Below are 12,451 nucleotides of genomic sequence, written 5' to 3'. Positions count from 1 at the left end.
CTCTCTTCTTAATTCCTTTGCTTTCTTTTTTCTTCATTTTGCTCAAGTGCATTCTTCAGGAGCTTCATTGTAAAGGGCATTGGGTTGGTGAATTCTTTTAATCTGTGTATTTACTTACACACTTGATTGGTAGTTTGGTTGGATAGAAAATGCTGAGTTGAGGATGAACCTTAAAAACATTATGCTAAGTGAAGAAGCCAGACACAAAAGATCTAATATCATATGATTCCACTGATATAAAATGTCTCGAAAAGGCAAATCTATAGAAACAGAGTAATGATTGCCTAGATTGGATTGGGAATGGAGAGTGACAACAAATGAGAGTGAGGTATCTGATGATAGTTGATGTAAAAGTTCTATATTTCACATTTGTGGCCACTCAGGTCTCTTTTGTGATATCTTCATGGTCAGCTAATGATTTGGCAGAGATTTCCTTCACTGCCTAGAACCAAAAAACAAAAATATATTGGGGCAGTGGTTGTGCAACTCTGTAAATATACTAAAAATCATTTGACTGTACACTCAAAATGAGTGAATATTATACTATGTAAATTATACCTCAATAAAGCTATGGAGGAAGAGGAAGAGGATGAAAATAAGAATTAGTAGAGCTCTGCTTGGTAGTGCTGTCAAAACCTGCTGAGTGAAACACAGTGAGTGAATCTTCAACCTCAGGAGCCTGTGCTTTGGGAACTCACAAGAACAAGCTGGGTTTCCCTTGTGTTGATTAAATATAGAATTTGATTTTTAAAATTTCCAGGTTGAAAATTATTTTCATTCTAAAATTTTAAGGCATTTTGCTTTATTTTCTAGCAGTCTATGTTAATTGGCTCTTAATTCTATGAAGTCCAGTGCCATTCTGATCCCCAGTTCTCCAAGGCCCTTAGTAAGTGGCTTTGTCTTTTGTTTCTGTTTTTTATTTTGTTTTGTTTTGCCATTGTTGCTCTGGAAGTATTTTGGATTGTGTGTTTACCTTAGGTTTTCTGAAATTTCCTATTGTTGTGTCTCTTTTTGTAGTCTTTTTTTTTTTTAACTCAAAGTTTTCTCCTGATCAATTGGTGAACTTCTTTGATCTCAAGACTTAGGTTCTTCTGATGTGGAAATTTGTGAATATTTCTTTGATAATGTTTCCCATCTCTATTTTCTTTGTGTTCTCTTCCTAAAACTGTTATATTAGTAATATATTAGTAACATTAGCCTACTTGACTCTGATTGTTTCTCTAATTTTCTTATTTTTCATCTTCTCATCTTTCAGGTTTACTTCCTAATAGCCTTCCTCAATTTCTTTATTTGGCAGCATAGTCCAGAGAACAACTTGGAATTGAGTATTAGCCATTAGTTCTTTTAAAAGCCACAAGTCATTTCCATCACTGGAAAATTCTTTCACTTCTTCCACATTGTGCAGCAGCAATCTCTCCTTTCCTCCCAGCAGTTTCACTCCTAGTTTTCCACGAAAGGGAAATGAAAAAATAGGTCCACACAAGAACTTATAGTATATCCAATTCATCCAAATTGTCAAATGTTGGCTTAAAGTTGTTCATAGTATTCTCTTATTTTCTATTTAATGTCTATAGGACTGTGGTGATAACCCCTTTCTTATCTTTGATATTGATCATTTGTGTTCTTTTTCTTTATCAGTTAGTCTAGCTTGAGATTTGTCAGTTTTGTTTCTGTTTTCAAAGAACCAACTTTTGGCATTTTAATTTTATATATTTTTTCTATTTTGGTGATGTTTCCTTTCTATGAATTCCTTTCTTCTATTTTGGGTTTAGTTTGCTCTCCTTTTTATAGCATTTTTAGGTGGATTGTTAGGTCATATGTTGTAGATATTCTCTTATTATAAGAATGTATAAGAACGAGTGATGGTAGTCAGAAAGAGAAAGACATATACCATATGATATCACTTATACGTAGACTCTAAACTGTGGCACAAATGAACATATCTACAAAACAGAAACAGACTCACAGACATAAGGAACAGACTTGTGGTTGCCAAGGGGGAGGGGCATGGGGGAGGGAAGGACTGGGAGTTTGGGATTAGCAGATATAAACTATTATATATAGGATGGATAAACAACAAGGTCCTACTGCATAGCACAGGAAACTATATTCAATATCCTGTGATAAACCATAATGGAAAAGAATATAAAAAAAATGTCTATATGTGTATAACTGAGTCACTTTGCTGTACAGCAGAGATTGGCACAACATTGTAAATCAACTGTACTTAAATTAAAAAAAAAAAATTACAAACCTAAAAAAATGGAATGTTTAAGAACAAAGCTGAAGGAATAACCCTCCTGTGAGATTTCAGGCAATACTAAAAAGCTACAGTAATCAAAGCAGCATGGTATTGGCACAAAAACAGACATATAGATCAATGGAACAGAATAGAGAGGCCAAAACTAAATCCACACACCTAAGGTTAATTAATACATGACAGAGGAGACAAGAAATAAACCCACACACCTACAGTTAATTAATACATGACAAAGGAGACAAGAATATACAATGAAGAAAAGACAGTCTCTTCAACAAGTGGTGTTGGGAAAGCTGGACAGTTACATGTAAGTCAGTGAAATTAGAATACTCCTTCACAGCATTTACAAAAATGGTTCAAAGACCTATATATAAGACATGACACCATAAAAACAGCAAAGGAAACCATAAACAAAGCAAAAAGACATCCTACGGACTGGGAGAAGATATTTGCAAGTGATGCTACAGACAAGGGCTTAATTTCCAAAGTATACAAACAACTCATACAACTCAATATCAAACAAACAAACAACCCAATCAAAAAATGGGCAGAAGACCTAAACAGACATTTCTCCAAAGAAGACATAACAGATGGCCAACAGGCACATGAAAAGATGCTCAACATTGCTAATTATTAGAGAAATGCAAATCAAAACCACAATGAGATATCACCTCACACCGGTCAGAATGGCCATCATCAAAAAGTCTACAAATAATAAGCACTGTAGAGGGTGTGGAGAAAAGGGAACTCTCTTACACTGTTGGTGGGAATATAAATTGGTACAGGCACTGTGGAAAATAGTATTGAGGTTCCTTAAAAAACTAAAAATAAAGTTATCATATGACCCAGCAGTCCCACTCCTGGCTATGTATCTGGAAAAGATGAAAACTCTAATTCAAAAAGATACATGTGCACCCCAATGTTCATAGCACTGTTTACAATAGCCAAGACATGCAAATAACCCAAGTGCCCATCAACAGTCAGTTGCCTTAAGAAGATATGGTATATATACACAATGGAATATTAGCCGTAAAAAAGCATGAAATATTTCCATTTGCAGCAACATGAATGGACCTAGATAATATCATAGTAAGTGAAGTAAGTCAGACAGAGAAAGACAGGTATTATATGTATCACTTATATATGTAGTCTAAAAAATAATACAAATGAATCTATGTACAAAACATAAACAGACTCACAGACATGGAAAACAAACTGGTGGTTACCAAAGGGGAAAGGAAGGGGAGGAGGGATAAATTAGGAGTATTGGATTAACAGATACAAAATACTATACATAAAATAGATAAGCAACAAAGATTTATTCTACAGCACAAGGAACTATATTAAGTATCTTATAATAACCTATAATGAAAAATAATGTGAAAATATATATATTTTGTATATTTATATACTTATATTTTTATATTATACACAATATTATATATATATAATCACCTGAAAGTAACACAGTACTGTAAATCAACTATACTTCAATTAAAATAAAGAATTTATGTTTTCCTTGGAGCACTACTTTAGTTGCACTGCAGCAATTTTTACATTTTTTTTTTTTTTTTTTTTTTGCGGTACGCGGGCCTCTCACTGTTGTGGCCTCACCCATTGTGGAGCACAGGCTCCGGACGCACAGTCTCAGCAGCCATGGCTCACGGGCCCAGCCGCTCCAGGGCATGTGGGATCTTCCCAGACCGGGGCACGAACCCATGTCCCCTGCATCGGCAGGCAGACTCTCAACCACTGCGCCACCAGGGAAGCCCTACATTATATTTTAATTGTCATTAAGTTTAAACTATTTTTAACTTACTTATCTTTGACTTGTGAATTATTATAAAGTATGTTATTTAATTTCTAAGATATTTGAGATTTTTCTGGATATCTTATTAATAGATTTCTTAATTTACTTTGTTGTCAGAGAATATAGTCTATATGATTTCAAGCTTCTTAAATTTATTTTTTTTATTTTTAGCATTTTTTTAAAGTTGACATATATATTATATTAGTTTCAGGTGTACAACATAATGATTTGACATTTGTATATATTGGGAAATGTTCACTTCAGTAAGTCTAGTTAACATCTGTCACCATACATAGTTACAAAATTTTCTTTCTCTTGTGATGAGAACTTTTAAGATTTACTCTCTTAGTGACTTTCAAATATGCAATACAGTAATATTAACTATAGTCACCATGCTGTATACATTACATCCCTGGGACTTATTTTATAACTGGAAATGTGTAACTTTTGACCCCCTTCACCCACTTCACCTACCCCTTAGCCCCACCTGTGGCAACCATCAATCTGTTTTCTGCATCTGTAAGTTTGTGGGGTGTTTTGTTTTGTTTTTAAGATTCCACATATAAGTGAGGTCATATGGTATTTGTCTTTCTCTGTCTGATTTATCATAATGCCCTCAAGGTCCATCCATGTGTTGCAAGTGGCAAGATTTCCTTTTTTTTATGCCTGAATAATATTCCATTGTGTGTGTGTGTGTGTGTGTGTGTGTGTGTGTGTATATATACACACACACACCACATTTGCTTTATCTGTTCATCCATCAGTGGACGCTTAGATTGTTTTCATGTCTTGGCTATTGTAGATGTCCTGCACTCAACATGGGGGTGCATATATGTTTTTGAATTAGTATTTTTATTTTCTTTAGAAATGCCCAGAAGTGAAATTGTTGGATCATGTGGTAGTTCTGTTCTTGATTTTGAGGAACCTTCATACTGTTTTCCTTAATGGTTGCACAAATTTACATTTCCACCAACAGTGCACATGTTCCCTTTACTCCACATCCTCGTCAACACTTGTTATTTCTTGTTTTTTTGATGACAACCTTCCTAACATGTGATAGCTCATTGTGGTTTTGATTTGCATTTCCCTGATGATTAGTGATATTGAGCATCCTTTCTTGTATATATTGGCCATCTGTATGTCTTCTTTGGAAAAATGTCTATGCAAATCCTCTGCCCATTTTTAAATCAGGTTGTTTGGGGTTTTTTGCTATTGAATTGTATGAGTTCTTTATATATTTTGGATATTAGCCCCTAATCAGATATATGATTTGCAAATATTTTCTCCTATTCAGTAGGCTGCATTTTCATTTTGTTGATGTTTTCCTTTACTATACAGAAGATTTTTAGTTTGATGTAGTTCCACTGATTTATTTTTACTTTTTGTTGCTTTTGCTCTTGGTGTCAAATCCAAAAAATCATTGCCAAGACCAGTGTTATGGAGCTTACTGCCTATATTTTCTTCCAGGAGTTTTATGGTTTCAGGTCGTACATTCAGGCATTTAATCCATTTTGAGTTAATTTTTGTGTATAGTGTAAAGTAAAGGGTCCAGTTTCATTCCTTTGCATGTGGCTGTTTAGTTTTCCCAATACCATTTATTGAAAAGACTGTCCATTTCTCATTGTATAGTTTTGGTTCCTTTGTTGTATATTAATTGACCATATATTAGTGGGTTTATTTCTGGGCTTACTATTCTGTTCCGTTTATCTATACATCTGTTTTTAGGCCAATACCATACTGTTTTGATTACTATAGCTTTGTAATATAGTTTGAAATCAGGGAGTATGTTACCTCCATCTTTGTTGTCCTTTCTCAAGATTGGTTTGGCTATTTGGGGTCTTTTGTGATTCCATACAAATTTTAGGAATTTTAGGAATTTTTTGTTCAATTTCTGTGAAACATGCCATTGGAATTTTGATAGGGATTGCATTGAATCTGTAGATTGCTTTGGGTAATATGGACATTTTAATGATATTAATTCTTGTGATCCATGAGCACAGAATATCTTTCCATTTATTTGTGTCATCTTCATTTTCTTTAATTAATGTCTTAAAGCATACAGGTCTTTCCCTCCTTGATTAAATTTATCCCTAGGTTTTTTTATTCTTTGTTGCAATTGAAATTGGGATTGTTTTCTTAGTTTCTTTTTCTGATAGTTTATTTGTGTATAGAAACACAACAAATTTTTGAATATTGATTTTGTGTCCTGCAACTTTACTCAATTCACTTATTAGTTCTAACAGTTTTTGGTAGAGACTTCAGCGTTTTCTTTATGTCACCTGCAGATAGTGACAGTTTTACTTCTTCCTTTCCAATTTGAATACCTTTTTCTTTTTTTGGCTAAATTGCTCTGGCTAGGAGTTCTAATACTATATTGAATAAAAGAGGTAAGAGTGGCCATCCTTGTCTTGTTCCTACTCTTAGAAGTAAAGCTTTCAGCTTTTCACCATTGAGTATGATGTTAGCTGTGGGCTTGTCATATGTGGCCTTTATTAGGTTGAGGTATATTCCCTTTATATCTGCTTTGTTGAGAGTATTAAGTATAAACGGATGTTGAATTTTGTCCAATGCTTTTTCTGTATTTATTGAGATATCATATGATTTTTGTCCTTCATTTTGTGATGTGGTATATCACATTGATTGATTTGTGGATATTGAATCATCCTTACATCCCTGGAATAGATCCCACTTGATCATGCTGTATGATCCTTTTAATGTATTGTTGAATTTGGTTTGCTAATATTTTGTTGAGGATTTTTGCATCTATGTTCATCAGGAATATTGGCCTGTAATTTTCTTTTCTCATGGCATCGTTTTCTGGTTTTTGCATCAGGGTGATGCTGGCCTCATAAATTGAATTTGGGAGTGTTTCTTGGAAGAGTTTGAGGATTGGTATTGATTTTCCTTTGAATGGTTGGTAGAATTCACCAGTGAAGCCATATGGTCCTGGACCTCTGTTTGTCGGGAGGTTTTTGATTCTGATTCAATTTCATATTTTCTATTTCTTCATGAAATAGAAATAGATTGTAGGTTGTCAGTCTTGGTAGGTTGTATGTTTCTAGGAATTTATCAGTTTCTTAGAGGTTGTCAAATTTGTTGCGTATAACTGTCCATAATATAATCTTATCCTTTGTATCTCTGTGGTATCAGTTGTAATGTCTCCCTTTTCATTTCTGATCTTATTTATTTGAGTCCTCTTTTTTCCAAGCCTCTTAAATTTATTGAAACTTGTTTTATAGCCAACATATAGTCTGTCTTGGTTACTGTACCATATCTCTGTGAATATAATTTGTATTTTGCAGTTGTTGATGTAACTTTTCTAATTGTCAGTTAAATCAAGGTGGTCCATAGTATTGTTAAGATCTGTGTCTTTTCTGGTTTTTTTTTTTTTTTGTCTAGTTATATCAGTTGCTGAGGGAAGGGTTTTTACATTACCTAATATTTTTGTGGAATTGTGTGTTGCCCCCTTTATTTCTGTCAATTTTTGCTTCATGCATTTTGAAACTGTCCTTAGGCACAACACATTGATAATTGTTATCTCTTTATCTAATGTTAAGAGCCACTCTAGCCTTCTTGTTCTTAGTCTTTGTGTGGTATATCTTTTTATATCCATTTACTTTCAACCTATCTGTGTCTTTATGTTTAATGTGTATTTCTTGCAGGCAGCATGTAACAGTGTCTCTTTTTATTTGTTGTGTCAATTTATGGCCTTTAATTGCAGTGTTTATCTTAGGAGTGAGTATACTATGGCCCTCAGGCCAAATGCCCAATTTGGAAATTAAATTTTATTGGAATACAGCCACATGCTTTATTTAGTTATTATCTGTGTTTGCTTTTCTGCTACAAGACAGAGTTGAGTAGTTGTGACAGAGATTATATGTCCCAAACTCCTCAAGTATTTACTTTCTGGTCATTTACAGAAGAATTTTGCTGACCCTGGTTTAGACCATTGAGATTTAATGTGATATGGTCGAATTTAGGCATATAATTTTATTATTTGTTTTCTGTTTGTCCTCATTTTTGTTTGTTTTTGTTTTCCCCTGTTCTTTGGATTTTGTTAAGTTTAATTTTTGGCATTTAATTATATCTATTGTATTTTTAGCTGTATTTCTTTGTATTTTTAAGTGGTTGATCTAGGGATTATAATATCTAACTTTCTCAGTGTACTTGTTAATATTGTACTTCATGCAAAACAGTGATGGCAAAACTTTGCAACCATATGTAGTTTCCTTTCCTTTATCCCCCTGCATTGATCTTTTTGCTATAGCTGTATGCATTATATCTCCATACCTTGGAAATCTCACCAGGCAGTGTCAGAAGTTTTGCTTTTCAACAATCATACATATTTTCATAAAACTTAGATAAGGGGGAAAAAAAGGAGTCTGTTATATTTATTCAGCTATTTGCCATTTCTCTTTTGTTCTCTTTTAAATCTTAAGATGAAAGACTCTGTCTGGTATCATTTCCCTTCAACCTGGAGGACTTCCTTTAGTGTTTCTTATAGATCAGGTCGGCTGGTGACAAATTCTTTTAGTTTTCTTTCATCTGAAAATGTTTTTTACTTCATATGCATTCCTGAAGGATTTTTTTCACTGGCTATGTATAAGGGAAAAACTACACTCCTCCTGTGTTTTTCCTCTACTCTCAATACTCTATTATACTCACAACACTTCTGACACTAGATGTGAGGTTTTTCCACATATCAAGCAATTCATTGCGAAACCAGCTTGGTGTCCTATAATTCAAGTTAATTCTGATATAAACTGGAATTACTGTAGATGCCACAGGGTAATGGCCTGGTCACATAAGACTACCCTCCACTTCTGATGACAGTTACAAGTAAAGGTTCCCAAGACCCCCTTCTTGGATTCTGTCATTTTCTAGGACAGCTTACAGAACTTAGGGAAACCACTTTCTTACATTTACCAGTTTATTACATAATTAAGGGTATGATAAAGAATGTAGATGAATAGTCAAATGAAGATATACATAGGGCCGGGTTTTGTAGGGTCCCAAGTGCAGGAGCTTCTGTGGAGTTGAGTTACACCACTCTCTGGTACGTGGATGTATTCACCCACCCAGAATCTCTCCAAACTCTTTACTTTTTTGATTTTTATGGAGGCTTCAACACGTAGGCACCATCGATCCTTAACTCAATTTCCAGCCCCTTCTCAGAGGATGTAGCGGTGGGGCTGAAAGTTCCAAGCTTCTAATCGTGGCTTGGTCTTTCTGGTGATCAGCCCCCATCCAGAAGCCCACCAAGAGTCACCTCATTAGAACAGAAGACCAAATCACCCAGAAAATTTTAAGAGATTTAGCAGCTCCGGGTCAGGAACTAGTGTCAAGGAACAAATATTAGAACAAAAGACGCCCCTAGTGCTCTTATCACTTAGGAAATTACAAGGGAAAGGATTTTTGTGCCAGGAACAGGGACAGAAACCCATATATATATTTTTTCTTTTATTTCACAATATGGGAACCTAGGTTTCAGTCCTTTTCTGTTGGAAATTTCAAGATTATAGCTCCACTATTTCTGGCCCAGCAAATGGTCTCATATAGACCAAGATGGTGATAGTCTCTGATGACAAATCTGCAAATATTTGAATCATTGTTCTCCTTGAAGATAGGGACCCTATTTTGGACCTTTTTCACCATTATCTACAATAAATGTTTCTTGAATTTATTGGATTGTATTAAATTTTTAGTAAGTTAATATAAAGACTAGACAGGCTTATTAGGGTTCCATTTCCATAGGCTTATCAGTATCTGAATTGCCCAATAGGTGTTATACCTGTTATATTTTATAATAGAAGATTTCTTTACTAGATATGAATAAACCAGATAAAAGAAGCAATGCGTTACCAAGTTTCTGAAATGTTTCCTTGGTTAATTGGCTTTGTTTCTGTGTAAAAGGAAAATTGGAGGCAGTAGATGTTTGTCAGAGCTTTTTCCCCACTTCTCTTTTACATAAAAACTACTTACCATTTTATAAAATAATGGACAGTTAAGGGACATCCAGAAAGAAATGAGCCAAAAAGTGTTCTGGGAGAGTTCTGTGCTTTATAACATTACATTTGATGTTTTGATATCTACAGAGAGAATCAAATACAGCAGAGATTTTCTGTTGAAGCTCTCAAGTGTTTCCATCTGCAGAAAAAAACCAGACTTTCTGCCTGATCATCCCATTGTACTTCAAAAACCAGTAAGTAGTTTTCTAATTTTGTATTGTTTTAATCCTAAATATTTATCTTTTAAATATTTTTGTATAGTTTTAATTCTAAAATATGTGTCTTTTAAACCTTTTTAATCTTTCTCATTGTGAAATATAATTCAGAAAAGTACATAAATCTAAATGTATAATATAACCAATTACTGCAAGTAATTACGACTCTGGTCAAAAATAGAATGGAATTGTCATATTTTAGGAAATATTTTTGTTTTTCAATTAAGTTTTATAATTCACCTGAAATTGATTTTACTATATGGTGTGAGGTAGGGGTGAAGTTTTATTTTTTTCTGCATGGATATCCAGTCATCCTAGCAATATTTAGCGAAAGGATAGTCCTCTGCCACCTTTGCGGCAATATATTTACATGTGGTCTTTCTGGGCACTCTGTTCTGTTCAGTTACTCCTTTTATACAGTAAAACAACACAACTATTCTTCGACACATCTTTGCTGTTTCTTAGCCCTTTATATTTCTGTGTCACCTCATCAAATTATATCAAAGTAAATACACACAGTAAATACATACATGTATCTTTCAGGATATTGATTGGAAAGGACATGAGTTTCATGTCAAGCTTGGGTTCAAGTTGTAGCTCCACCTGTGTACTGGTATATTGTTCAAGCTTAGGCAAGTCACTAAACGTTCTTGAGCCTCAGTTTTGCAATTGTGATAAGGGGATGATTTCTAATTGTTAGGATTAAATGAAATGTATGAAATTGCTTTTAGCATGGTACTTATCTCTCATTATGTACTCAGTAGCTGTTGATTTTCATCTTTTATGGTCTTTACTTCCATTTTGACTGGAATTTGAATTTCTTTTATTTATAGTTTTCATAAACACCATTTTATACAGGTAAAGGTGCATAAAAGGTATACAGGCATACCTCAGAGATGTTGCAAATTTGGTTCCAAACAAACATTGCAATAAAGGGAGTCACACAAATGTTTTGGTTTCCCAGTGCATATAAAAGTTATGTTTACACTATACTGCTCTTAGTTGTGCAATAGCATTATGTCTGGAAAAAAACTATTTACATATCTTAATTAAAAAACAATTTAGTTATTTATTGCTAAAAAATGCTAACCAACATCTGAGCCTTCAGCAAGTTGTAATCTTTTTGCTATGTAACATTGAAGATAACTGTTCACAGATCACTATAACAAATATAATAATAATGAAAATGTTTGAAATATTGGGAGAATTACCAAAATATAACACAGAGACTCAAAGTGAGCAGATGGTGTTGGAAAAATGGTACCCACAGGCTTGTTTGATGCAAGGTTGCCACAACCCTTCAATTTGTAAAAAACACAGTATCTACAAAGAGCAGTAAAGTGAGGAATGCCTGTAGTATTCTACTGAGATGAGTTCAGAATATAGGTATGCTAAGAATGGGTCAAATGTGAGATATAAAATACCTCCTGTGTTCTCCATTTGGGGGATTTCTTACCCTTTGGAATCCATAGCTTTTTTTTCATAATTACAATTTTTTGTATTTTAGTTTATTCATAGTGTATCAATGGCTCTTAATTTAAACTCACTACCTTGTCGACATCCAGCCAATTCTTTTTAAAATTAAAGCATAAATTTAAAAGTTTTTTTCATAATACCTTTCTCACAGGAATATTTAATGAGGTAAAGCATCCTTGATGATATTTGAATTTTTCTACCTGTTCAGAGATCTTAGGGGCATATAATCCTTGGTCTATAAGAATAAATCTAAACTTCAGTGCTATATAAAATAGAGTCGCTTTCTCATTTGAAGGCTTTCCACTTCTAACAACATTTTATTTTGTCAATAGAAGTTTGACCTACACATTATTTTGAGTTTACTTTTGTTTTATGCATTAATAATATTTTCTAAAAATTAGGTACCACAAAAACAGAACAACGGGTTTTGAATACAATCTAATATATTTAAATATAATATATGTATTATATAAGTTTTACTAAACACAGAAGAACTACTTTATTTGACAAATTCCAGTTACTTAATAGTGTCTATAGTAACATGCATTTAGATCTGCAAACACTTAATAGGTCACAACATTTGGTTTGATAAACTAATTAGTAAAAGGTACATTCATTCAATCTAATTGATAAGTTAACTTTTTCTTCTCTATTACAGGAAAACAACCAAAGCTTTAAGTAG

At 33.6% G+C, this 12,451-nt stretch overlaps 1 protein-coding gene across 1 annotated transcript in view; it reads left to right on the top strand.

Moving 5' to 3' along the window:
* Positions 1–12,451, top strand: part of C17H8orf88 (chromosome 17 C8orf88 homolog) — a 33,312-nt gene extending 20,861 nt beyond the window's left edge. Inside the window, exons 4-5 of the mRNA XM_065895714.1 lie at positions 10,166–10,272; positions 12,428–12,451. Of these exons, the coding sequence (XP_065751786.1) occupies positions 10,166–10,272; positions 12,428–12,451 (131 nt within the window). The remainder of the gene's footprint in view (positions 1–10,165; positions 10,273–12,427) is intronic.

This window comes from Phocoena phocoena, chromosome 17 (genome assembly GCF_963924675.1).
Source record: "Phocoena phocoena chromosome 17, mPhoPho1.1, whole genome shotgun sequence".
NCBI classification, from domain to species: domain Eukaryota; kingdom Metazoa; phylum Chordata; class Mammalia; order Artiodactyla; family Phocoenidae; genus Phocoena; species Phocoena phocoena.
This window is presented reverse-complemented; position numbering and strand designations above follow the sequence as displayed.